The 27,218-nt window shown below is 40.7% G+C and overlaps 1 protein-coding gene across 3 annotated transcripts in view; it reads left to right on the top strand.

Moving 5' to 3' along the window:
* CFAP95 (cilia and flagella associated protein 95) overlaps positions 1-27,218 on the top strand; it is a 117,852-nt gene that overhangs the window by 64,799 nt on the left and 25,835 nt on the right. For 2 of the 3 annotated variants that reach the window (XM_081151823.1, XM_081151825.1), the window contains one exon: positions 5,742-6,007. The exons of the other annotated variant lie outside the window; for it this stretch is intronic. In XM_081151823.1, the coding sequence (XP_081007949.1) occupies positions 5,742-5,927 (186 nt within the window). In that variant the 3' untranslated portion in view covers positions 5,928-6,007. Of the gene's footprint in view, positions 1-5,741; positions 6,008-27,218 lie in introns of those variants that run through there. 3 annotated transcript variants of the gene reach the window in all.

Genomic DNA, 27,218 nt, shown 5'->3' with positions numbered 1-27,218 from the left:
TAAAGGTTCCTAAGAAAAAGAGAGAAATTAAATAATAGTAATAACCAGAGACAGTCCCTCCGAACAATAACCTTCGAAGGCTGGGGAAACCTGGGTGGAGGCGGGGGACGCTGTTGGCTAAAGAACAGCAACGTCATTTTATTCTGGGAAAAATAAGGGCTCGGGAAATACTGGTGCTTAGGGTGAGACCATAACAGCCGAGGAGCGCAGGGGGTGGAGTGGGGGGCACGGGCATCTGGCCGCAGGATTCCCGTGACTTAAGGACACACGATACATTTTACTGCCACAAGGGGCAAAACCATACTCTGTTTGTCCTTCATAACGAAGGAAGGCCCACTGGGGGCCCTACTGGCCCAGAGGACCCTCGGGGAATCCTACCCTGCCTTCCTCTGCTCCGGCAAAAAGAAGAAAGAAGGCGAGGGACGCGAGCCCTTCTCAGCCTTCAGGGGGCCCTTCCCCAGCGGTTCTGATTCTGTGGGACCTGCTGCCCTCGGCGGTCCTTCATCTGATTCTCTTTATTTTTCCGTCTTTTATCAGGACATTTCATTCGACTTCCTCGACCCTTCCCTGACACGGTGCCTCAGAGTCAGAGAGGCTGAGCCTCGCTGCTGATGGCCTTTGCCAGGCCTCGCCCTCTGCGAAGCTGCTTCTAAGCGAGCATCCGTGGGCCGCCGCTCGCCCCTCAGCCCCCCTCCCTGCAGAGCCCGCCACACTGAAGCACACGCAAACCTCTCCTGCGGCCTCCGTGGTTCCTTTATGGACCCAGCCATAGGTGTCCCCAAGATCTAGGCCCCAGGACCCTGCTTCTCTCATTTCACATAACCTCAGAGAATTCATTGCTCCATGGCATCCCGACCGTCACTTTTTTGGGGAAACATATTTTTTTTTATCTAATTTCAAATTTACAGGAAGTTTGCAGGAATAGCACAAGGAGCTCCCATATAATCTTACTCAGAGTCACCAATTGTTTGCCATTTGAGAGTAGGCTGGAGACATGTGGCCCTTTGCCTCTAAATAATTCAGTGTGCTTTTCCTGAGAACAAGGACTCATAGCCATGGTAAAGTGTTCAACCTCAGGAGAAGGTCATACAGTATAATTATGCAATCCACAGCCTCGATTCGCATATAATTCATGGTTCCAATAATGTTCTTTATAGCTGCTTTCCCAGTCAGTGATCACTGCTGTGCACAGGGCACTGACCTTCCTCCCAGCCATCTGTTCCACAGCACCACCTTCCAAATAAAGACTTTGTACTGATGTCATCTCTAATTAAAAATGTCTAAAATCTGACTCATCTCTTCCTCCTAAAACAAGTCCTCCCCATCTCCACGTCTTTCTTTATCTTCTCCTAGCCAGCCAGCCAGGTTTGAGGCTAGGCAACATCTTCGGTTCTTTATCCCCACTTAGCCGGGCAAGTCCTCTACGTTTTTTCCTCCGAAACGTCTCCTCCAATCTGGCTCTGCTAATGCCCACTCATTCTACAGCTCAGACAATTTTTTTCCAGTTACCCTCCATTACCTGAAGGGCTCAGAAAAGCCTTGCAGTGACTGTTCTGTCTTAAACGAACGTTGTTAGAACTCAGGGTCTGTGAAGCACAGAATAACGGACCAGCCAACAACAGTGTGTGGTAATTCAAGAATCTGTTTCTATACACAATTTCTAAACACTTCTTCCCACTCCCACTAAATTAATGTTGAATGACCATTTCATAATTATGTTAGGATGTTGAAAATATAGCAACTGTCTGCAACTCACACTTGCAGAGGGAATGTGTCTCACTGATCACTGGCCCTCTTCCCAAGCCCAGCACCAGTGGGACAACATGAACTCTTCAATCCATTTAAAGATTAGGCTGATTCCTTAGTTTGAATAGTTCCTATAGGGAGTGTTTAATCTCCCTTGGAAAACTGGCTTTCTTAGAGCTCCTTTCCCATCCCCTCTTTGCAGCCAAAGAACTAACATAGCAGAACTGAGACTGCTATCTGCTAAAAAGCCTGCATGCAGGGTTGGTCTCTGGTTGGCATCTAGAAACTTGGCTTTCCAGATAAGATTCCCTAATAAGAGTAGCTTGCTGCGCCTAAAGTGTGCAAACACTGTGGTTTATGCTGAACACCTGCTTTCCTTCTGCAAGTCTGGAATTTTGGTATGTTCAAGGCAGAGGGTGCCTATGTGACCGGCCTCCCACAAAAACCTTGGCCACTGAATTTCTAATGAGCTTCCCCAGTAAAGAGGATTTCACAACTCATAGCTGGGGCAATAAGTGCATCCTGAGTGACTCACTGGGAAAGGACTCTTGGAAGTTTGCACCTGGTTTCCTCTGGACTTAAGTCTACATGCCTTTTACCTCTGCTCAATTCTCTTTGTATCCATTTCTGTAATAAACCATAGCCCCAGGACTATGTTGAGCCTTGTGAGTCCTCCTAGCAAGTCAATGAACCTGGGGGTAGTCTTGGGAACCCCAAGACACCCTGCTTTTCTCCCCGTGGCAGATTGTTATTCTCTCAAAATGACTGCAGCAATCTGCCACCCCACATGCTCTTGTAATGTGACTTTGACGGAGAGGCAGAATCTGTATTACCTCCCCTAGAATTGGGTGAACTCTGACTATGGTGGAAGTAACACTTGTGACTTCTGGGGATAGGTGATAAAAAGCAACACAGCCTTCTCCTGGTCCTCTTGGTGCCATCCTCACTCAGACCCAGTTACCATGCCATAAAGAAGCCCGAGCAGGTACACGGAGGGGACCTGTGAGGCTGTTTCGGCAATGGCCCTCGCTGAGGCCCCAGCACACGCCAGCATCAACTACCCACCAGAATGAGAGAGGTTTCCAGCCCCAGCCCCCAAGTTACCCCAGCTTTCAAGACTTCCTAGCTGAGGCCCCAGACATTGTGGGGCGGAGATGCTGTCTTTGACGTACCCTTTCCAAATTCCTGACCCAGAGAATTTGAAAATGGCTATTGTTTTACATGCTATGTATAGGTTGGCCTGTTACACAGCAACAGCAACTGCAACTCTCCCTAAGGTATATGGAGAGAGGGATACAACTTAGTGTCCTGATGCCAGGGGGAAGAATAGGGTCTTTTTGTGTGGAATTGTGTTTTTTTTTTTTCTGTTCTGGTCTTTGGGATGATATGCTGAGTCCACCTGGTTGCTCTTTTCCTTGCTGGTATTAGTGTCTCTGGTCTGTGGACTTTGTTAACTCCCTTTTCTATTTCTCTTGCTATCTCTCTGGACTCGGTTGGAACCCTCATGGCATGTCTGGGATTCCTTAGCCTTATTTTCACTCCCATAGATACTGTTGGCCCCACAGAAGCCTTCTGTGACTCCCATTCAGTCCCAGATATAATGCTCTGCTCTGTAGCCGAGAGCTGAACCCCTTTTGCAGACTTGCAGCTACTTCAGGGTCTTGTTTATGCTGCAAGATACTGAAAGTGGCTCAGGATTGATGAATCTCCCTCTGCCTGACCATGCCGCTCTACCAGCTTGGGTATGTGCCCCAGCCAAATGAAAGGGCTGCCCGAGAGGTGTTTTGTTTCAAGAGTTCTCATGAGAGGTGGGGTCCAGGAGACAACCCCCCTCCAATGCCTTTCTGCCATTATTCTCATTTATCTAATACACATCTCTGTATTCAGGTCAAAGAAACTCTGTCTGATTAATGTCTGGGTAGGAATGGGCACATTAGGAAATAAACTGGCTGTTCCTGCTGTCTTTTTTCCTTATTTTCTTCTTCCTACATTTCTCCAGACAAACTCTTCCTTACCTTCCTACTCTCATTTTCAACTCTTGTTTAAGCCATATTGGCAAAGCATATTTTTCTAATCATTTGGAGAATTCTACGATCTGAGTCTCCCGAGTTTGGTCACTGACATCCTGAAGTCCTTAAGGTTATGAGTTGGATTGCAAGGTGTGTGTGTGTATCAGGGTGCCCGTGATTCAGTCAAGTTGACACAGAAAACTAGCCATCACACCCATCAATCGTCACTCTTCATTCTTACCCATCCCATCTCCTGAAAAGCTACTTTTTGTCTCTATGGACTTGCCTATTTTGGGCACTTCATAAAAGAAATCATACAATGTGTGGTGTTTTGATGTAGCTTTTGTCACTTGGCATAATGTTTTCCATGTTGTACCATCTATCAGTACTTTATTCATTTTATCGCCAAGTAATATTTCCTTGTGTGACTAGACCACGTTTTGTTTATTCAGCCATCAGTCGATGTTGTAAATAGTTGGGATCCAATTCTAATTACAGTTCCTGAATCCAGTCCTTTCCACCTTCAATCCTGAGTACCTTCTGCTGCCAGAATTCTTTTCCTAAAGCAGCACATTTAATCTTGTCACTCGCATTATCCAAGTGAATCGTCCTCTTTGCATAAGAGATGCTAAAGGAACACATTGACCTTTCATTTGACTCTCTTCAGTTTGACGGCAGCTGAGATTGGAAGGAGCAGATCCCACCTCCCCGAGAGGGCAGTTTTGGCCAGTGATAGGCAAACCTCTTTTAAAGGGCCTCTACCTGATCAAAACCAACCAAACAAACAAGCCCCAAAGACATAAACCCCAAAGACAAAAAGCAAAAGCTGTAGAAAGGGACATGGATAAGATGTAGCTTTAGGATTTTTATTGCTTATATTTCTTTTCATCTCTTAATTATTAAGAATTTCATGAGGATCCTGGAGGGATAATGGGCCTTACAGCCAATTGGTTAGCTTGAAGTCCTGGTTGAGTCTCTTAATATTGGCATCCTTTAAATTCTCTCCTCCTGAGATTTTAAGCAAATTATCTTTTCTTATGCGTAAAGTGGAAGTAGTCATTCGTACTTCAGAGCCCCATTATGAATTAAAAGATATAAACACTCAACTACTATGCCCACCCCATAATAGGCACTCACTAAATAAATAGACAGCATAATGATTGTTATGGCTGAACATACGGTTGAAGTTTTCAATTATTTTCAATAGAGCCAATCTAAGATTTGGACTATATTTAGGTGTCCTTTCATTGTTTTGAGTTTTGGTGATTTAATTTCAATATTGTTTTAGTGCTTTAAAATTCGTACCACTTTAAGGGAGATATTTTATGTAATCAATTCAAGGGGTTTATGTTCCTTGCCTACCATTACCCTTAATGTAATCTGAAAGAATCACTATTTCCTTAGGGAAATGATCAATGATAGTGTCTTGTTTTATTACAATAGGAGCTTTTATCAAGTGCTCTAAGGATAAATACCTTAAACACTATACTGGATTATGCTGAGATAAATTTCTCATAGGAATGAATCTTTGAATTTGGCATTTACTGGCAAGTGTGACTTGATAGCAGTTATTAAAGTTATAACCCAAGATATTATCCTTTGAAATGATTATAACACATTAATTTTAAAAAGGTGTTGAATGGTAGATAAATTGTAATTGTTTGGGTCTTATGTAGGTGATCATAAAATTTAAATTGTTCTTTGTAAATTTATGGTTTAGAACAATTTTAAATGTATAATAATTTATTTTTAGTTTCATAAATAAAACCATGAACTAGTTTCTTCTTTCAGAATTATAAGTACTTATAAATGCAATAGCCATTTTTTCCCATTGGGGTATTAGTAATTTGAGAGGTTAAATTAATTGACTGTTTGAAAATTCACTTTTGTTCATAATAAGACTAACACATCGAAGATCGACTTTTAGACATCACTCCTTTTTACATATTTCAGTTTTCAATATCATTTCTCTTTCTCCCCCCATAGGATTATCCTTGTGAAGATGATTATTCAATAGTCCACAGAAAATGCCGTTCTCAGTTCACAGATCTAGATGGTTCCAAAAGATTTGGCATCAATACTTGGCATGACGAGAGTGGGATTTATGCTAATTCACATGTAAAACAAAAACTCTACCAAACTGGTGGTCCTATTGTCCCATTTTTAAAATAAAGTATGAAATCAGATTCTCTAACTAATGAAAAATAATGGATTTAACAGTGGATGATTTTTTATCCTAATAAATGCAATGAAAATAATGCTTTAGTAGTTTTCTTTAAAATCAAAATTTTATATTCTAGACCAGTGTGTATAATCTTCTTTTCATAAGCTATTCTGATATTTTCCAAAGTGTGTATACCACTGAGGGTGATAGTACTTGGTGGAATTTTATTTTATTTATGGACTATGTATTTATTTGAATGTTATTAGAAAAAATACATAAACCTAGCACAATCACATTTATGATTAGGGTGTGGCTAATTGTTTTTAAAAATGAGCTAACTTAAATTCTACTTTTAAATGAATGAAAATGAAAGTGATATTCCGATTTGACATGAAACTCCAATGGTGGAAGTTTGGGTAACACTGGCACTATGAGTGTGTGTGTATGTGTGTGCGGGCATGTGTTGGGGGAGTGCCTATAGACTTCGATTTATCTATGGTGGCTAGCTGCACTGTGGGTGGTCTATTCAGCATAGTATTTTTACTTATTCAAGATAACACTGTTTAGTGTATGGGACAGAGATGCAGACAACATTTAGTGAAACTTTAGGAGTTTGATGGGAAAAATCCAATCATCTAGTGTCAAATTTAGAACAAATCTTAGCAATTGTTTTGACTCACCCTCCAATTCTACAGGTGAGCAAACAGAGACCAATGGAAGTTTAAGTAGTTTGCCCAAGGTAGTTACATAAATAAATTCTAGTTGCTCTTTGGGGTGCATTTGAACTCTTATTTCTTCTGAGGATGGGTTTAATTATATGGTCAGCCTAGGATAAATTTACTCTCATTATGTTTCTTCAAAAAACAAATTCATGAAATAAGATTTCACGATAAATGCTAATTTAGCACTCCCTCCGACTCTTAATTAGCAAAATATGAGAAAAACTATAAGCCATATGATTTGGCAATTCCACTTCTGGGTATTTACCCAAAGGGAATAAAATTACAATCTTGAAAAGATACCTGCCCCCACCGGATGTTCATTGCAGCATTATTTACAATATCCAAGGCATGGAAACAACCTAAGTGCCCATCAGCAGATGAATGAATAAAGAAAATGTGACTTATATACACACAATGGAATATTATTCAGCCATAAAAAAGAAGGAACCCTGTCATTTGTAAAAACATGGATGGGCCTTGAGGGCATTATGCTAAGTGAAATAAATCAGACAGAGAAAGACAAATACGGTACAATCTTACTGTTATGAGGAATTAAAAACCAGCAAATAAACCAACAGAAATCATAGATACAGAAAACAGATTGGTGGTTGCCAGAGGGGGGTGGGTGAAATGGATGGAGGTAGTGAAAAGGTGTACAAACTTCCAGTTATAAAATATATAAATGCTTGGGATGTAATGTACAGCATAGTGACTATAGTTAACAACAGTTAACAACACAATATTGTATATTTGAAAGTTGCTAAGGGGGTAAATCTTAAGTTCTCATTACAAGAAAAAAGTATAATTATGTGTGGTGATGGACATTAAACTTATTGAGGCAATCATTTGGCAATATATATGTGTACCAAATCATTATATTGTACACCTAAAACCAATACAATGTTATATGCCAATTATATCTCACTAAAAAAATATATTTTTTTCTCTTTACCTAAAAATAAAAAAGTCCCCTCTAAAAAAACAATTACCTAACTGTTGTGATACTTCCATAGTATAATTTTTTAAAAAAACTTGAACTCAGATACCAACAGGCTGAATAAATGTTTGTAAAAATCCTACCACTTCTGATGAAATTGATAGGAAAGGATTAAAAAAAGTATTAATTACTAGGAAAACTCTTGTCTTTTGGAGAATTAGTGGTGGTCTCTATTATATAGTTTTATATAAGACCCAGAAATGAGGATTCAGTATCAAAATACTGGTTTTCTTTTTCTGGACCAGGCAAACATTTCTATGGAACAAATTAAGGTCTGATGAATGCTTAAAGTCTGGCTCCCTCTACTGGAAGATACAAAGGAAGGACCTCCCTTCTTTTAACCTGAAGTCCAAGAAGCGTATACAGGATAGAAGTTCACAGCTCAGGTTTTCCAATCTTTATGCATATATGGAAATTGCCTCATTGACCAACTTGTGGTTTGTAATGAGGAAAACTCATGAACCTCACTATTTATAAATCAGCTCCCAACTGCTCCCCACTCCCTGATAATGGAGGGGAGTGTGCCTCGTCTCCCCCAGTTGCTGCTGGGGGTGGGGTTCTTGAGGTACTGCTGGAAGAAGCATTTCTGGAGGCCCCCACAGGAGGATGTGATATGGCAGAAAGCTTCACTTCTGTGGAATTACCCCCCCCCCCCGGGGTTTCCAAAGTCTGATTTCCCTTAGTCCAGACATAGGAGAGCAGCTGGGGGTTCAGTAGGGCTAAAACCAGAGTCAGTGTCCAGAGCTTCCTTTCCACATTGGAACAGAGTCCAGTACAGCCTTGGGCTAGTTTAGCTTTTGTTTACCGCTGCAGTCCATCAGTCCATTGCATGTGGGGTCCACATGGCCATGGGCCATACGGGCAAATGCAAGAGAGCCAAGAGACTGAGCCCCGAGCAACGAAAGTCCCAGAGCCTAAGAGAGCACAGGAGCTCCAGCTCCTTTGTTCAGGGGATTATGTATTCCAAATCTCCTCTCCCTTGCAGTGACCACGCCCATTCTGGTCAACCATCTCTGTCCCCAGGTGTGATTGACAGGCAAGTATCTCCGCTATGTCACCCCAACTTTGCTGGGCATGCATCTATCTTCCCTATGCGTTTCCTTCCCCCAGTGTTTTGCAGGGAACGTGCCTATAATGTCTGGCCTTCTCTTTGTTCCTTTTCTGTTATTGATAACTGGTTAATTACAACGGTATCACCCCACTTCAAAGAGGGGTAATGTTTAATTCAGCCCCTACAGCAAAGAAGAATATGGCCCTGACATTCAACGTTTCCCTCATCGGTACGCGGCCTGCTGGTCTGCATTTCAGATTTCAGAGCTGGAAGGAACTCAGAGATCCTCCAACCTAACTCTGTTTTTCTGGTGGGAAAGCCCAGGTACAGAGAGAGGAAATGATTTCCTAAAATCATGCAGCTATGAGAACTTCGATGTGTATATCTGATAAATTTTGTGTGATGCACTTCTCTACCATTTTACAGTGATTAGTGCAGGAAATCAAGTTAATCAATATTTCCTGATTGCCTACTGTGTGTCAGACACCAAGGGATGTACGCGGATGTGAGCGACATGATCTTTGTTCCTCAAAGAGCTTATGGTTAATTAAATTTTATGAATGATGATTCCAGGTTAGACACAACTGCCGGGTCTACAACTCCAATGGCCAATTAAGTGGCCTTTTCACATTAAGAAGCACTAATCCTTGACAGATGATTGATCATTTCTTTGCACAGACAGTTAATATCCTTGATTAGGCATTGGCTCCTATACAGCAAGCTTTGGGGTGTGACTCCTTTCTGAACTAGGAATTGTGTCTTTGATGGGGTGGGTGATATGTGTGTTGGGGTGGGGTTACAAAATTTTGTTTTTGTTGTTAGCATAGAAAGTGACTTTGTATTATCCTGCTGAATGATCTGAAGTTTCTTTTGAATGGAAATGTCAGCATCGCATTCATTCCTTGGATATCTGGTACTACTTATTGGTCCAACAGACAGACTCAGCCTTAAGCCAACCTTGCAATGCTAAGATGTCCATGCTAGTCTTTTGTAGTCAGCTCAGTATGTTACTTGTATCTGCCCACTCCAACATCCATATCAGCCATGGTAGCACCGTTCCTGTGCACCTGTGTGCATATGTAAACCCTCACCGAAGAGTGAACTAGTGAGCAGAAGGAAAATGGAGCCCGAAAGCCATTCTTCCTTCGTTTGGATCACTCCACTGCTCACTTACTCTGCCACCCCAATAATCAGTATTAAGTTATTATTTATATAGAAACAGTATGTTGTAGTGATTGCCAGAGCTTCAAAACCCAGCTCTGCCTTTGCCAGCTGTGTCGCCTTAGGAAAGTTACTTTACCTCTGTGCCTCACATTCCATATGAGGGTGCTGTGGTGATTAATGAATTAATATACATGAAGCCATTAGAAGAGATCCTGAAACATAGTGAGCATGTATATATATTGGTTTATATTATTGTTACTTGATTTGTATGTGCAAGGAAAACTAATATGGTGTTTATAAATTCTTAAAAGGACTCAAAAGGTAATTTACAAAGTGTGGCCAAACTAAATAATGCAATTTCCTGCCGGTTCTGGATACAGATACAGGGTAAGTTATTCTCTGGGGAGTCTGAGCCTTTTTGGTAACCACAGGCACCAGGGTGAGAAATCTCAGTTCTAAACTAATGAGCTAAATGTCAATCTCCCGCTGTTCCCATATCCTCTGCTTAGAAGATATGAAAGTATTATCGAAATGAGTTTTTAAGTCCACTGGGTGAGTGTGCGTGTGGAAACCCCTAGAGTCAGAAGTCAGATAATATGTATTTGAGCACACCACATCTCTCTTCCTCCTGAAACATTTTTAGAAAACGTAGGCTGTTCTATTTCTAAGTCATTGGTAGCTCTCGGGTGCCAGGATTTAGCATCAAAGGAAAGATTCAGCTACAACAAAGGGACTCTGTGTTCTTAATTTGCACAATGTAACATCGGGTGCTTCCCTCAGCGCCTCTCTGAAGCTTAGACAATATGAAATACCTTCCACGGCTAAGAACCGTTCTGAGGTTTCCTGGTACCTCATACTCATCAGGGTGGATATAAAGCATTTAGCTTTTAAACCTCAGTGAGACTTCGTCAGCTGTTGCCTGTTTCATATCCCAGACATCTTATTCTGTACAGCCCAGAAATCAAGCTGAGCTTGAGTTAAGATCCTGTTTTCCAGGCTGGTTCTGAAAGATAAAAAGACTAATTGGTTTTTAGCTTCTTCAAAGCCCATACAACAGGCCGAGTTAGATGTTTAATCATTTGTGTTACTCTATAGCGTCTACTCAGATACTGACAAAACCATGCCTTTTATGAGCTGTTTTCTCTTAGCGGCTGTGGTCTTAGGATGAACATGGTTTCACCGTAAGCATCTTATCACCATTAATTGGGGATCTCGAACCACGTCACTAGTTGCTGTAAACCCATTTGGCATTAATGAGCAAACAACCTATATTTCATGGCCATTCTGCTGTAAGCCAGCAACGAATAAACCTATTTCGTTAAGGGCTGCTGGATTTCCCGCATCACAGCGTGAGGGGCTCTGCTGACTTGCTTTGTAGATAGACTGAAAAAAGTTATTTTTAAAAAACATTTAAACCTCTAGAAATGACCCTATGGGCAAAGAGCAAATGAAGAAACATCTATTCAAGAACATATACAAAAATTTGGTGAGAGATATGAGAGTCTGTGGTATCTGAGTCAAGACCACTGTCTCCTACTCTCTCAGCTCAATGAGACAGACGCTCCGGGCAGCCTGCTGCAGCCAAGGAGGCAGGGACCCCTCTCCCCCAGCTCACAGCTGGGGGGCGTCTTCCCAGGGGAAATAGTATTTCAGCATTTATCATCCTGCCCCTGGCTATCTGTTGCTGAGGTGAAGTTCTGGGTGAGTGCGATCAGCAAATGAGGACGCCCTTCCCCTCAGCCCCCTCTAATGGAATGGAGGCTCTACCTCAGGCAAGACATGATGAGAGTACTGGGGTGTCATCACCTTTACCATGGCTCCTAAGGTGCTGGCTCCCGGCCAAGAGAGGGAAGTCTTGTCATCCACCAAGCACTCAGCAGTAAGTATACAGAGTTGTTGAGACAGAAACCTGCCTTTGTCCCCACCACAGACGCGGAGCCCTGGCTCAGAGATTTTGCCTGTGGGAGAAGCTGGCCATAAAACAGATAGCTCTTAATCTTTTCCCAAGGGAACTGACTTTATTTGCAACCAACCATGGAGAAGTTCAAGCCAAAGGGCATTCTCGAACCCTGAAGCTAGTGGTGAAATGCATTTGGGAGGCAAACTTGTGGATTTAATGATGACAACCTAGGCTGTAGGCTGATGACTTTCCAGGAGAGAACTAGAATAAGACAGTTGGGACGAGCCCTTTTGGAGTGAGAACAGCTATCAAACACTGATGTCAGAAACCATTCCTCCAAGGGAGCCACCGTTCGATTGGATTCATTTGTAGAGCTGTTTATGAACCAGGTTATTGTTGAAAACAATAGAGCAGTTAGCCAACATTTAGTGGAGTTTAACAGCTAGGGGTGGTCTGTGAAAGAAACAAAGAGACCCTACCGATACCACTGTCTTCCCAGGGTTACTGAGGTTATACCCAAAGGCATGCCTCCCTGAGGAGAACAGGAGAGGCTTCATACTATGGGGGACAGGGGGGAGGAAAAGAGACTTCAATAAAATAATCCAGCAAGTCAATAATAAAAAACACACACAAGCAAATAACAATAACAGTTCTGCAGAGGGAGTCTAGAATAGCTACAATGTACCATCTAAAATATCTAGTTTCCAACAAAAATTATGAGGCATGCAAAGAAACAGCGCAGTATGACCCATACACAGGGAGAAAAAAGAAAAAGCAGGCAACACATGCTGTCTAAGAGAGTGACCAGATGTCGGATTTCACAGAACAATACTTCAAAGTAGCCATGAAATATCTGTTAACATAACTAAAAGAAAGCATGATTAAAAAAGTAAAGAAAGGTATGATGACAATGTTGAGTGAGATAAAGGATATCAATAAAGAGACAGACATTATTATTAAAAGAACCAGATGGAAATTCTAAAGTTGAGAAGTTCAATAATTGAAATAAGCTTAGTAGAGGTGCTCAACAGTAGATCTGAACTGGCAGAAGAAAGAGTTTGCGAACTTGACAGTAGATAAATAGAGATTAAACAAGCCAAAGAATAGAGAGAAAACAGTTCATATTATGAAGCCAGTATTACTCTGATATCAAAAACCATACAAAAACATCACAATAAAAGAACACTACAGACCAATCTCTTATGAATATAGATGCAGAAAATTCTCAACAAAATACTAGCAAACAGAATCCAGCGATATATAAAAAGAATTCTACATCATGACCAAACAAGAATTATCCCAGTAATGCAAGGTTGGTTCAGCATCTGAAAATCAATTCACGCAACAGATCATATTAATAGAATAAAAAAACAAAAAATCATGCAATTATCTCAATTGATGCAGAAGAAGCATTTGACAAAATCCCACACCCTTTCATGATAAAAAAAAACCCCAACATTTAACAAATGAGAAATATAAGGGACCTCCCTCACCCTGAAAAGGGGCATTTTACAAAAACCTCACAGATAACATTATACTTAATGGTGAAAGAGTAGATACATTTTTTTAAGATCAGAAAGAAAACAAGGATGTCTACTCTCACACTTCTATTGAACTTGTATTAGAGATTCTAGCCAGGACAATTAGGCAAAAAAGAAAAAAAAAAATCCTAAGGACCCTGCTAAAAACTATCAGAGCTAATAAACAAGTTTGCAGGATACAAAGTAATTATATTTTTATACACTTCGCAATGACTAATCCAAAAATGAAAACAGTTCCATTATTTTAGGGACCACAGTCTTCTCAGAATTCCAAAGTATTTGTATATCCTGCTTAAAACTCATAATGTCCTTCTAAATCCAATATCAGCTAAGAGTTATCTCTGCTGTATTTAAAGAGACATAGGAAATTCATGACTTCAGCTTGCACATATTCTAAAATATTATTTTATTTTAAAAACCTATGGTGTCACCCACTAAAAAGTAAACCTCATGATTTATTCACTTAGTAAATGTTTACTTAGTCCCTGCAGTGTCCCAAGCACTGTTCTGGGGATAGTTTTCCTCAGGGAACAAAACACAAAATTGTATGTGCTCATGGAATTTATATGCTATTAAGAGGAGACAGACAATGATTAATAAGCTTAGTAAATAAGTTAATCATAGGGTGTGTTTGAAGGTGGACAATCCTATGGAGAAAATAGACCATGAGAGCAATGGTTTAATGTGTTTTCAGGTGCCCAGAAGAACGCCTGGCTCAGGGAGGCACAATGAATATTTGTTGAATAAAAAAACTGATGTAGTTCAAATTGTATGTTTGGCTTCTGAAGCTTTGCAGTTTGCACTTTTGGACTGGTTTTCTTTTCTTTTTTAAAAATCACTGTGTCTATAGAGAGAATTTCACCCGTCCTTTCCTGTTCTCCTTTTCTCTGAAAGGTGGCATGCTATATAGTGGCTAAGTGCAAAAAGCTCTGGAGCCAGGCTTCATAGTTTCAAATCCCAGCTCTACCACTAATCTCTGAAAACTTCAATTATATTTATAACAATTCTCAAATTGCATTCATTTTATTAACTAAAACTTGAGGCTGTGTGTTTTGAAGACCGCCCTGTTGTAGATCATTTTGATACTATTTGTTAGCTTTATGCTGGCCACTCCCTTGGCTTCCTATGTTCAGTCCACATTTATTTCTTGTCTGTTGTTTGCAAGAACCTATGCCGGATCCTAGGAGTATTATATAAGGATGTGCTCATCATAGGTGGACGTTAATGATACTTTTCTGCTATTAATAGGAAATTTGATATATTTGGATTCTATGCAAGATGTGATCTTCTTGTGAGCTGGAATTGCCCGCTCACATCTAACATCCTCAGAACGTTAGGCAGCGTCTGGTACATATAGACACGTAGCAAATGTTTAATGAATGAAAAAAGTTACCTTTTAAGAGCAATCAGTTATACATGCAAAAGGCACACATTTGCCACTGGTTGGACATTCTGTTTAGAATATCTTTGGTCTGTCTGAGACTGGCTCACCTGGGTCTAGTCTCCCTAGCAAACCAACAGAATCTGCCTGGATGGAGGACCCGTGACCTGTGACTTGGCAGAACATAGCCTGGGGCCAAGTTCAGAGAGTAAGTCCTTCCCTCCTTGGATGTGCTATTGTAACTCTTCCTCGAGCTGATTTTTCAGTGCTTTGGTTACATGTTTTATTTCTTTTTGGGGGGTTCTGTTTCAAAAGTAAAACAACAGTAGGGTTTGTTAAGATGTTTGTCAAATAGTAACTTATTAGCTATGATATAAGATATCAGAAAATAGCAAGCTCTTTGGCTGTTTATTTCTTTTGTTATGGATGGAAAGAGTAAGTATAGAGATGACTCAGTTGCTATGGATACCAAGTCTTTGAGATAATAGAATCTTTTAAACATAATCCAATTCAGTTAAATTGGCTTTTCTCTTAAATATTATGTGTACCCAACATACTTTTTTAACACAGAAAATTATATCCCTTTCTCCCAATAGCAGAAAGTGTATTTTAAATTTTTCTCCAATTTTGCCTTGACATTTCTTTTTCCTATATCTCCTCTTTTCTGCATTAGAAAAGATGATATGGAGAAATAAACTATATTTCTGTTTTTTCTTCTATCTAAGCAGGGAAGCTGATTTTGTTGGTTCCACATAATCACACAAATATCACAATGTGATTGACTCAATTGTGATGTTTAGATTTTTTAAAAACTCAATCTTCAGAAAGCAGGTTGATTACAAAAAGGAATAGAGCCATCTCTTCAAATTTTCATTGGTTCATTTAGTCAGGATTTTAAAAAATAGAACCTCTTTAGGGTGAGTAATTTTGAACAAGGCATTAAGTTTACTGATTGTTGCACAGGAAAACCCCCCCACCGCATCTTCAAAATAAAACTTGAAAAGTGCAATCATAGCTCAGGAGTATAAGAACAGTCTATTCCCATGTGTAAAAGCAGTCAGACACCTTGCTAAGAACATACATTTTTAAAAGGTTTAAAATGCCAGTTAAATCATGATTTATCTATTTTTCAAAAGGAGTTGTGAGAGTGAATTTATCAAAACCCAGCACTTTTCTGAACTATTTTCATCCCCTATTCCTCATCTTAACTTCTATTTTTCTTTAGAGATGGGTTAGGTTCATTATATAAATTTTTATATCTGTGCAATAAACATTTTTTCCGGACTGTTCTGTTGGAAGCTGCCATGTTGGAAATAAAAAGTCTAGTTTATGAGTTAGAAGGGCCTGGGTTTTAGTCCTAACTCTGCCACTGGATGTGTGACGTCAGATGAGTCATTTAACCTCTCAGGTCCTAAATTCCTCATCCAGAAATCAGAGGCCAGACTGCATAATTTTCCAAAGCCCCTTTGACATTCTAAAGTATCTACATTGCTTTGAAATGTATGCACAACTCCAACTGACCCAGCATCAAGGCTAGCGACTGTTTTAAATAGTCTTAGTTCAAAACGAAACAGACGAGAGAAAGCTTTAGAAGTACAAGCCCGCTAGCAACCTTTTTTCCAACCCTGCACGACATTTAAAATAGTTTAAAATTTGCAGTGGAAAATAGGATATAGAACCCATTTAGCTGGATCGTTTCAAAACATTTATTGTTGGTGATACTTTCTCCAGATGGAAAGTGTGTATAAGTAATACTGGCTCAAACCAGCATTTATCGTTTTCTTAGTAAATGCCAGGCACTTCGCTAAGTGCTTTTTATGGTTCGTCTCATCAATCCCCCCTGCAGCCCTATGATGCAAATATTATGATGTCTCTTTTACAGAGAAAAATGGACATAACAAATAAAAAGATGAAGTCTTTTGTCCCAGATGGCTCGACTAGTGAGTGGCAGAACAAGATTGGAGTCCACGCTGACTATATGTCCAGAGTATATAAACTACATACTGCACGGCCATTCGGAGTTTGTCGGAAGGGCCTGTTTTTGTGGCTTATTCGTTCGTTACCTGTCTCGGCTCGCACCCGTCTCTCGGCAGTGGGCCTCCCACGCGTGCTGACCTCAGTGAGAGGCACCACGCCTGTCAGTCACGCCGACAGGAACTCGGGAACCACAGCTGACACTTTTCTTTCCCTCATTTCCACTCCCTACCCATCCAGCTCATCAACAAGGCCTATCCATTTTTTTAATTTTTATTTTTAGTGAATAGCTCTCAAAATGCAAAGATTCCATTACTTTACGTGATTGTAAAGGAATATATGCCCTCAAACCTGTAAACATCTCTTCCCTTTTCCAACTATTCATCTTCTCCCAATTACATCCCCAACTAAACCCACTCTTAATATTTTTGAATATATATATTCAACACATTTTCAGGTCCCCAGAGCAAGGGACCCTGGCATACTTGGGGGACTTAACCTAAGAGACTTTAATGAAGGGGCCATTTATAGAGGTGTCAATGTAAGAAATACCCAAGCTTTTAGAGAACTTTTATGAGTTTGAGTCAAACTGACACCAATTGTCAGGAAGCCACATCTCAACAAATTGAGAAAATGCTCCGGAGAACAGCAGTTTTTTTATACATTAGAATGAAAGGAGGAGAGGTAAGTAGGGCTACATGAAATCCATTAGTGGTAACAAAGAGAAGCCCTGTGCTCTCAAGCTCTGGTGGGAGATGGTGCCCTGAGGGGTCTGGAAAAGATTACCCTGACATTTCAAAGATATGTTATCCTAGATGCAAAAAGACAATAAACAGGCTCGCTCAAGGTAAAGACTGACTTTTGTCAAGGAAGATAAAGGCCTAGAACATAACTACCAGCCATGACTTGCTCTTAGTTAGGAATTTCATCTTCAGACCATCCTCTGTGGTTACTTTTGGTCTCTTGGTTTGTAAGGCTCCCTCGCAGGCCTCCCCTGAGCTTGTCAGGTTTAGTATGTGGCCCCTTTCACGTCCACAGAGGTGTGGGAATGCTCGAGATAACCAGCAGGATACGGTGGGCTGCCAAGGAACTAGCAACAGTGGGATGCTGTTAGCATCTGCTATGGGTCACAATGTCCTCTCCAAAAAGATATTGGAGTCCTAACCCCCAGTCCCTCACCCTCTTGCTTAAGACTTTAACTGGTTCCTTTTGTTCTTGAGGAAAAACACAAATTTAAAACTGGGCCTTAAGGGTGTGTGGGATCTAGCCCCTCACCCAGTATTTCTCTCTCTCTCTCTCTCTCTCTCTCTCTCTCTCTCTGTGTGTGTGTGTGTGTGTGTGTGTGTGCAGCCTCCCTGGCTTCCTCTTATTACCTCTAAAGCGCTGTGCTCCTTCCCACCAAGGTTGGTAGACACTTTTCCTTCTGTCCTGGGCACTGCCCCACCTTTGTTCCCACGGCCTTAGCCTGGGTTTTTTCAGCACATACAGCAGTCTCATCAGCAGCCCTAATTTTCAAGTCATCTCAGGGTCCAGAATGTGGGTGTAAGAACCTTCAGATGCGTTCAGTCTATAGCATCAAGTCAGAGAGTCCTCCTGACTAACAAGTTAAACCAGAGACTTTGTAGAGCAGGGCAAGCCGTCCTTACTACCTAAAACCTATGGAATCCCTGAGCTTAAAAAAAAAAAGATTGTTTCAAGACGCAAAGTTGTGAAATATTTTTTATTAGTAACTGATGCATATAGCATAGAAAATGTGTTGAATATATATATTCAAAAATATTAAGAGTGGGTTTAGTTGGGCATGTAATTGGGAGAAGACATATAGTAGGAAAAGGGAAGAGACGTTTACATGTTTGAGGGCATATATTCTTTTATAATCACATAAAGTAATGGAATCTTTGCATATTTGCAAGAACCAAGGGTTCCATAGAGAAATTGTTATGGCAAGGGGAACAATGTTAGAGATGGGATTAGGAGGAGTTCATGCAGCTTCAGGGTAGACCTTTGGAGCAGAAATCTCACCCCTCCCTTCCATTCCCACTACCACCTTTGATACCCCAGTTTGTGTCAACCAAATATCACCCCAGAGAGCCAAGGGGTGGAATCCAGCTAAGAGAATCTTCTATTTGGGAGCTCTCCACAAGACGACTTCTTTATTACAGTCAATTTCTATAATGGTTGCTGCAACCACAAACCAAAAATCTTTAAATGTGGCTGTTGAAAGCTTTGTATAGATTTAATGAGTGAGATATTCCTGCCCTGCAAAACTTCACAGTGAAAGAATGAGACCTAGTGCTACTGGTCCCTGGAAACTAAAAGGGCTCTTGAGGTAGGAATGAGCCTGGAATGTTCAAATGACACAGAGAAGGCCGATGCATCATGAAAAGAGGAGGGAGATTAATTCTGAGGGTTAGCAGAGGGCAGAATATGTAGGGCCTTTTAGAGTCAGATAAAGAGTTTGAATTTTTTTCTAAATGCAACCAACAGTGTCTGACAGGGCGTGGCTCAGCGGTTGAGCGTCGACCTGGGATCCAGGCGATCGGGGTTCGATTCCCAGTCAGGGCACATGCCCCAGTTGCGGGCTCGATCAGTGATTCTCATCATTGATGTTTCTATCTCTCTCTCTCTCCCTCTACTTTCCTCGCTCTGAAATCAATAAAGATATATATATTAAAAAAAATTTTTTTTTTTTTTTAAATAAAAAAATAAATGCAACCAACAGTTATTGGAGACTTTTAAACAGGAATGATGTGACCTGATTGACACTTTGAGCAGGTCTCTCTGGGAGCTATTAGAGAACGTGAGCAGAGGGATGACAGTCAGGAGGTTGTTGCAACTATCCAGATGAAGGCGGCTGGTGCCCTAGACTTGGGCTTGGTCAGAAAAAATGAAGAGAAGTGTTTGGACAAGGGAAGTCCTTTTGGGGCTTCCTGATGGCTCACATGTGGGGGTAGGAGAAAGGAGAAGTTAAACATGACTTCCATGTTCTAACTGGAGGGACTGGGTGGATGGTGGTGACATTTATTGAGACAGGGAAGATAAACAGAGGAATATATTTAGTGGGAAAAATGAAAATTGTGTCTTGGCCATCTTAGGTTCGAGAGGGCTGGGGCCATCCAAATAGAAATGTTGTAATGGCTCAAATCTGGCTGCCAGACTCCAATCCTGGCTTCAATTCCCTCTCCTCCCTTAACTCTCCCATTCTCTTCTATAAGCCACTGCTCTATTAATCTTTCTAAAGCCTGGCTGGAATCATGCAAGGTCCATGCTTAAAAATATTTACCAGGCCTTAATTGCCCTCAGAATCATGTACATATATCTCAGTCTGGCTCTCAACCCTTGAATTACACTCTGAGCATCTCCTTTCAACATTATCTCTTATTGTAGCTGCCCTATATCTACTGCATGGTCTGGCCAAACTGGGCAATTCATGTTTCTCAAATGGACTTTGAACGTTCCTGCTTCCAAATCCTTGCTCAGGTTTTCCCCTCTACCTGGAATGTCCTCAAACTCAACAGTTATAATTGATTAGAACTCAATTGAAATTATAAACTTCAGGAACGTGACTCTCTAGACCTTTACAAACATCAGTATAACATAGACACTAAATATTGGTCTAGTAATTCTTCAAGTCTGTCTACCATCTTTCTGGCATTTAAAATGTATTAATATAAAGCAATAATGTCAAATGTTTATTATTAAACAGTGATGCCTAGTACTGTGAGAAAAATAGTAAAGGCCAAAATAATTATAAAAGAAAGGGCCATGTGGCTCTAAATGAACAGAAGGAGTGGTATGCATCTTTGAAGTCTCATTAATCTTTACTGAGGAGCCATGAGAGCAAAAGTCACCACTCAGGAGTTCAAAAATTTTTTGAAAGGTTAAAAACTTAGGGGATGATTTATAGAAAAATCCAGTGGAAACCTACTTTCATAAAGTGAAAGAAGGATGTTAATATGATTAAAGGAAAGCAGAATGAGTGTAGGATTTTAATAAAAAATAATAATAATAATACCCCTGAATAGCAGCTTAAATGCTAGTACCAATAGTCTTACTGTTGATGGTCACTACTACTTTAGTGAGAGTCCTTATATTGCCTTTAGAAGGAGTTTGCAAAACTCTGGTACCTTTAACAGAGTCAGGTACTCTGTGGATTCATATCATTATTGTATCCATTGGAAAAACATGTCTAATAAATGAGCAAGAATTAACACTTGGAGGTTTTTTAATGGACATGGTAGTTAGATACTATCCAGAATAGAGAAAAAGCCTCTTCATACTCATTGGAATTTGCATATTTATATTCTGTTGGAGGGAAAAAATGTCCCAAGTATAATAACTCTAAGTCGTAGTTAGTAAATTTTGCCATCAATTGCAAAATATTTTCCAAATCAATGTTACGGAGGGTACTTACCGAGGGTCTACAAATGCTTCTTTAAATTAAATGATTTTTTATCAGTTGCATCATACATGGCTAAAACAATGGTTATTTCTGAGTCAATGGTTACAATGACATAAAATAGGTTGTATCTATTGATCATCAAATTTAAATTGATTAGGAGTCATTCATTGTTCAACACAGATTGAGCTATGTAATGGGCACTAGATCTTCTAGCCTGAGATTCAGAATTCTATCCCAAGGCATTTATAAATTCCCCTTTGAATAGCTCTTCTATCCACTAGTGCTATTTTTGAGGCCTTAAAATGTCACCCCACCACCACCACCACATGTTAATTTAGTTCAGAACAGATGTGTGTGGCATCTGTGCACATATGTTTTCCGAAGAATTCTTCGGAAGCAGATCCCTTATGATGAACACACTTGAAATCACTATTTCTGAATCTGAGAACTTACACTTCCTCCCTATCTCTCACACTATCTGTGTTTTGTGTGGCAGGCAGGCAATTTAATGAGTTGCCTTTTTTTTTTCCTCGCAGATTTCCCCTCTAGCACATTCGAGTTTTCCAGCTGGGGTCAGGCTTGAGATTCTCTTACTTATGGGCCTGGATTTGGCCTGCCAGGCCCAGCCTCAGAGCTACAGCCTCCTTACAAAGCCAGCTTTGTAACGGGGCTCTGTGACTGTGGAGAAACCCACCAGAGCAAAAAGTTTCTTTCGTCGACTCATGGGAGCTCTGACAAATGTTTTGAGCATTTTCACCAGGCATTCTGACTTCCCTATGAGGTTTCTATGACTCCACCATCAACATTTTCCAATACTGACTTTGGAGCACTTAGGAGAGAGCTCCAAGAAATAATGTCTGTTTTACATGGAAAACCCCCCCACTTATTTTAGAAATTATTAAGAATGCCAATTTTGCTTAAGAATGCACTGAAATGTCTCATGCGACAGGCAGGCATACACTCTTAGAGGCCCCACACAGTCAAGGTTCCTACTTATTAATAACGATGGTCTAGGGGAAAATAATGGTCACCACACCAGAGTCCACAACCAAAGTGCTCCTGACGCCTGTCAGATGGCCATGGAAAGGTAGGTAGGAGACCAGAATATGCCACCTTCACTATGCCTCTTTGGCGTAAAGAGTATTCAGAGAAACAGAAGACACAGGAAGAGTTACAAAAACAGAGTAGAAGTTGCCCTTTTGTAAGGGAAATTTACATTTATAAAGAAAATCACTATTTGTAAGGTGTTTCCCTTTCCCTGCCAGGAAGAGAAAGATGACTGAAAATCCTAACAGACTCTTATTAATGGAGAAGTCACTTAAATCTACATAAGGAAAGTGACCCTGTCTTACTGAACTTCTCCTGGTCCCTTTCCCATAACTTGTCTCCCTCACATCATTCCTCCTTTGTTTGGCTGAAGAGATATTTAGACTCAAGTTCTAGCCACCTCTTTGAGTTCCAAGTTTCTTCCACAGATATATGAGATATGCATGTTCATAAACTTCTGTTTGTTTTTCTATAATCTGTTTTTAATAACAGGGGCCCCAACCAAGAAACTGGAAGGGTGGCAGGAAAAGATTTTTTTCCTCTCCTATGTAGGGATATGACAAACCTAAGCCCAGTGTCACCTACAAACTGGGTTTTTTTTTCTTTGCAAGCTTTACAATGCATGGATATTTTTCTCCTGTTCCCATCTGGGGAATCAATCAGGTTTTAAAAAAGTCTTCAAAGGAAGACTTTGGACTGGGATTTCCTCAGATTTCCCTGGGATTCTGAGGAAATCCCAGTCCATGATCCTCTGCATCTCTCCTAAGCCTCTCCTGCTATGTCTACAATGGCTCAGTGTGATTTATTGCAGCTCCAGGTAACCTTCAAACCACGTACAAATCACAGGCATTAGTTTTTAAAGGTAGTTCGGTACTAATTTAAACATAATTCAGATTTTATAATAACTTTCAGAAGTCATTATAGATAAGATTCTATATTATGAATATTTAAGCATTATTGAACTCACCCCAGGGGAAGGCATGTACTAAGTGCATTGATTGCACGGTCTTATCTTCATGAAACCGCTCTATGGTAAGCCTTATTTATGCCTATTTTACAGATGAAAACAGATTCAAAGAAGGTAACTTGCCTATCTGATAAATGGTAAAACAGGATCCTGAACCTAAGAATACCTAAGACCGAAATATGTGGTTTTAACTACCATGTTCTATTTTTCTTCACTGTCTTTATCTGTTTTGTTTTTACTTTCTGGTCAAAATCTGAGCCACTTTTCTCCATTTCCCTGGCCTTTGGAAAATTACTAACCTTTCTCTTCAACCCCAACTTCATCCCTTTCTTTGGGTTTCAGGCAGTTGTTGAGAAAATGTAATTAAACACAAGATCTCTGAACCCAGAAAACCTCTCTGCGAAGGCCAAAGAGAAAGGAAACAATTTAAATATTGAGTAAGCATTAAATCCAAATGTGATGTGCATCAAAGACCACCCCCTGAAGGGACTGCAAAAATGGAGTGGAGTCTCCCTCTTTTATGGGTGAGTGGGGGACATGAGAGACGGATTTTGCAATTTGCATTCAGGCGACAAGTTAGGTCCAGAGCCTCCCAGGACACTGGAGGATGGGCCTTGTTTTTGTAATTGATTGCATTCCACAGAGATGACTACCAGGTCCTTGAGGAGATATTCCCAAGCTGTGAGACTGGCTACAGGTTTATCTAACCACTAAAAAGACTTACAGACATTTTAAAAAGATGGAGGAAGAAATTCTGAAAGAGAAGAGACAAGAGGGGTGAAGAGTCCCTTCAGTTTCTACAGGAAACTTTAAGCCTCTTATTTTTCATTTCTATTTGCATCTCACACTATCTAAGCCCTAGCTCTTCAGCATTACATTGAGCGTGGCCCACCCTTTGCCACGCACCCAGCTTTGAGGTCGGTGCCTGTTCACTGCTCCTGCTCCAACAACTTCATGGAAAGGTCTCCCTACACCACCCTGACGCAGGTGTTCTGGGGGCCCAGGGACCCGAGGGCTTTGCGCAGGAAAGAATTCAAACTTGAGTCGGCATAGAGTTTAAAGTGAAAGTGAGTTTATTGGTGAAGCAGTGAGACAGAGTGGGCGACTCCACAGACAGAGCAGCCCCCCCTTTAGTGGAACTTGCTTGTTTTAGGGAGGTTTATTTTAATTCAGGGGGTTGGGTAGGGCATTCAGTGAGGGAAGGAATATTCAGGATTTTTCCAGGAAAGGAGTGGAGACGTCCTGAAAGAGCTCCATCGGTCATCTTGTGTCCTTACATGGGCTTTCCGTTCCCGACCGTGGTGGTGCGGGGTGTGTTGTTTAGCAGGCTAATGTATTACAATGAGTGTAGTCTGGGGGTTACAGTAAGGTGAAATTAGTCACCATGTTGGGCTGAGCTGGTCTCTGCCTGTTTTAAACCGTAAATCCAGTAGGGGTGGTGCGACGGCTCCTGTAGCTTTCAGGGATTGCAGCTGTCTCGCCACACACCCTGGCTCACCACATACCTTATCTCAGCTCCACCTAGGATTTCACTTCCCTGGCATCTCAATTGTTAAAGCAGCTGCCACTCTCAGGCACAAGCCTCCGAGTCTATTTCCTTCCTTAGGAGCAGCATTAGAGAAATCACTTGCCACCCTTCAACTGAATTTCCATTTCACTTAGTCTGGAGGCTAGGCTGGGATAACTCCCAAACACGCAGCTGTGGAGGACCCTGTCCCAAGCATTTAGTGACTCAGATTATACTTTCTGAAAGAGGTCAAACCTCCAGGAAGAATTAGGAGAAAGATAAAAGTGGCCTGTCAGATTATAGATTTATCTTCCCCTAAATGACCAGAAAAAAACCAATTTACTGCCTGATCTTCATATAAATCAAGTTCTCAGGAAAACCTCAGGCTTACGTAGGGGAGGACAATGTTTTCCTTGACCCTCTTGAGGGTTCCTGGCAGGGTCCAACAATTAAAACGACATAGTTTAACAGGAGAAAAGCATACAGATTTATTTAATATAAGTTTTACGAGACATGGAAGCCTTCATAAGAAAAGAAAGATCCAAAGAAATGGTTAGACGTGAGTATTTTTATGCTACGTTTGATGAAAAATGGACAGTCATGGAGAAATCCAGTAGGACAAAGGAGATAAGGCAAGTGTAGCGAACTGGGGGGAACTCAGCAAGGCCTGTCCATTCAGAGGGCTCTCTGTCCCTCTGTCTTGGAGAAAAGGAAGCTCCTTTCTTGCTGGTATAGGGAGGGCACCTCTCACATTAGGGTCATACAAACTGTTTCAGGGGAGAAGAGCAAGGGAAGGTTCAGAGAGAGAGACCGTATTGCTTCTGCTGTTTTCTCAACCTACTTCAGCTTAAAATATTTAATATGCCAAGTTGTCATATTTTGGGGTAGCTTATTCTGAACACCATCACCTACCATGGGTTGCATTGTTTAACACTGAAGTGCGTTTCCTGAGGGTTCCTCCCCTCCAACTCTCCTTTAGATGACTCTTGTTCTCCTAATGTCTCTTTTACTTAGAGAGCTACCTCTTATTCTATTTTTATTTATTTATTTATTTATTTATTTATTATTTATTTATTTATTTACTTTTAAATATATCTTTATTGATTTCAAAGAGAGGATGGGAGAGGGGGAGGGAGAGAGAGAAACATCAATGATGAGAGAGTCACTGATCAGCTGCCTCCTGCACGCCCCCTACTAGGGGTTGAGCCCACAAGCTGGGCATGTGCCCTGACCGGAAATTGATCCATGACCTCTGGATTCATAGGTTGATGCTCAACCACTGAGCCATGCTGGCTGAACTACAGAGCTATCTTTTATTTATTTATTTATTTATTTATTTATTTATTTATTTATTTATTATTAAATTTATTGGGGCAACAATGGTTAATATGAACATATAGGTTTCAGATGTGGGTTTCTATGTTATAAGACAGAGCTACCTTTTAAAAATACCCAATTTCATCCATGGATGAAGTGATATGATGTTGAAGGTGATTAAGAAGTGCCACCCCAAAATATGCCACTTTGGCCTATTTTTTATTTTTAGCTGAAGGAACTCGAATCCCTTATCTGCCCAAAAAGCAGTGCCTCCCCAAATATTTAATTGTCATAAATCCCATCCCTGGAGAAGCTCTAATATTCGCTTGAGAGAAGAGAAGTCAACTCCACACCCAAATAGGCATTGTTACAAACCACTATATCCCATCTGTCCTCCTAAGAGCCCATTCATCTTTCCAAAAGAGCATTTATATTTCCATGGGTGCCTTTTCCTCCCACCTGCCAAGGAGTCATTTGTTCCCCCAGAAGTGCCCCTCTGCTTCCCCATCTCCCCTTCCCCTATTAAGATGGAATATAACTGTCAAATTCTACCACTCCTGTGGCTATTTACTTCCTCCTCTGATGCCTCTTTGCATATACAATGAAAAAATAATACATTTATAGGCCTTTTCTCCTTTTAAGTTGTCTTTAGTCAGTTTAATTTATAGGCCTTCAGTCACTGAACCTAAGAGGATAGAGGAAAAGCTTTTTTTTCTAGGATTTGCTTAAAAATAATGTAGAAGGGGAGAGTGGGTGGCTAAGAATTGGCTGTGGGTTGACGTTTGTTGGGACTGGTGATATCTCCTTTAACATTATCCAAACTAAAAAGTTTGAAAATTGATTTCTGTTGTTGTCAAGGTTTTGGTAATTTGGTTTCCCACCTTCGGTTGTCATTTTTATTATTAGGAAAACAAGGAAGAATTATAGCTGAAAATTCACCCACCATATTTTTGGAGGAGATATTTGGTTGCTTAATGGGTAGAGTAAGTGATCACCCACAAGTAAGCTAATAGCTATTGTATATTGAAGGCATATAACATGCTAGGTACCTGTGTGGTTCTTCACAAACACTACTTGGAATCTTCACAAAAACCCTGCCTGGTGGGTATTATTATCTCCATCTTGTAGGTGTAGAAACTGAGACTCATAATTAAGTTGGCTAAGATGACCCAGCTAGTAAATAACAGATCTGGGATTCAAACCCAGCTTTGCATCCTCAGCTCTGTGCTCTTTCATTCATATACTTGACAAATGTTTACTGAAGGCCTGTCATGCACCAGGCATTTTCCAGAGCAGTGAACTTGGAGAATGCCATCTCTGCCCAAATCA

Source organism: Miniopterus schreibersii (genome assembly GCF_964146895.1).
Source record: "Miniopterus schreibersii genome assembly, chromosome: 11".
In the NCBI taxonomy this organism is placed as follows: Eukaryota; Metazoa; Chordata; class Mammalia; order Chiroptera; family Miniopteridae; genus Miniopterus; species Miniopterus schreibersii.
The sequence above is the reverse complement of the archived record's forward strand: the minus strand, read 5'-3'. Positions and strand labels throughout refer to the sequence as shown.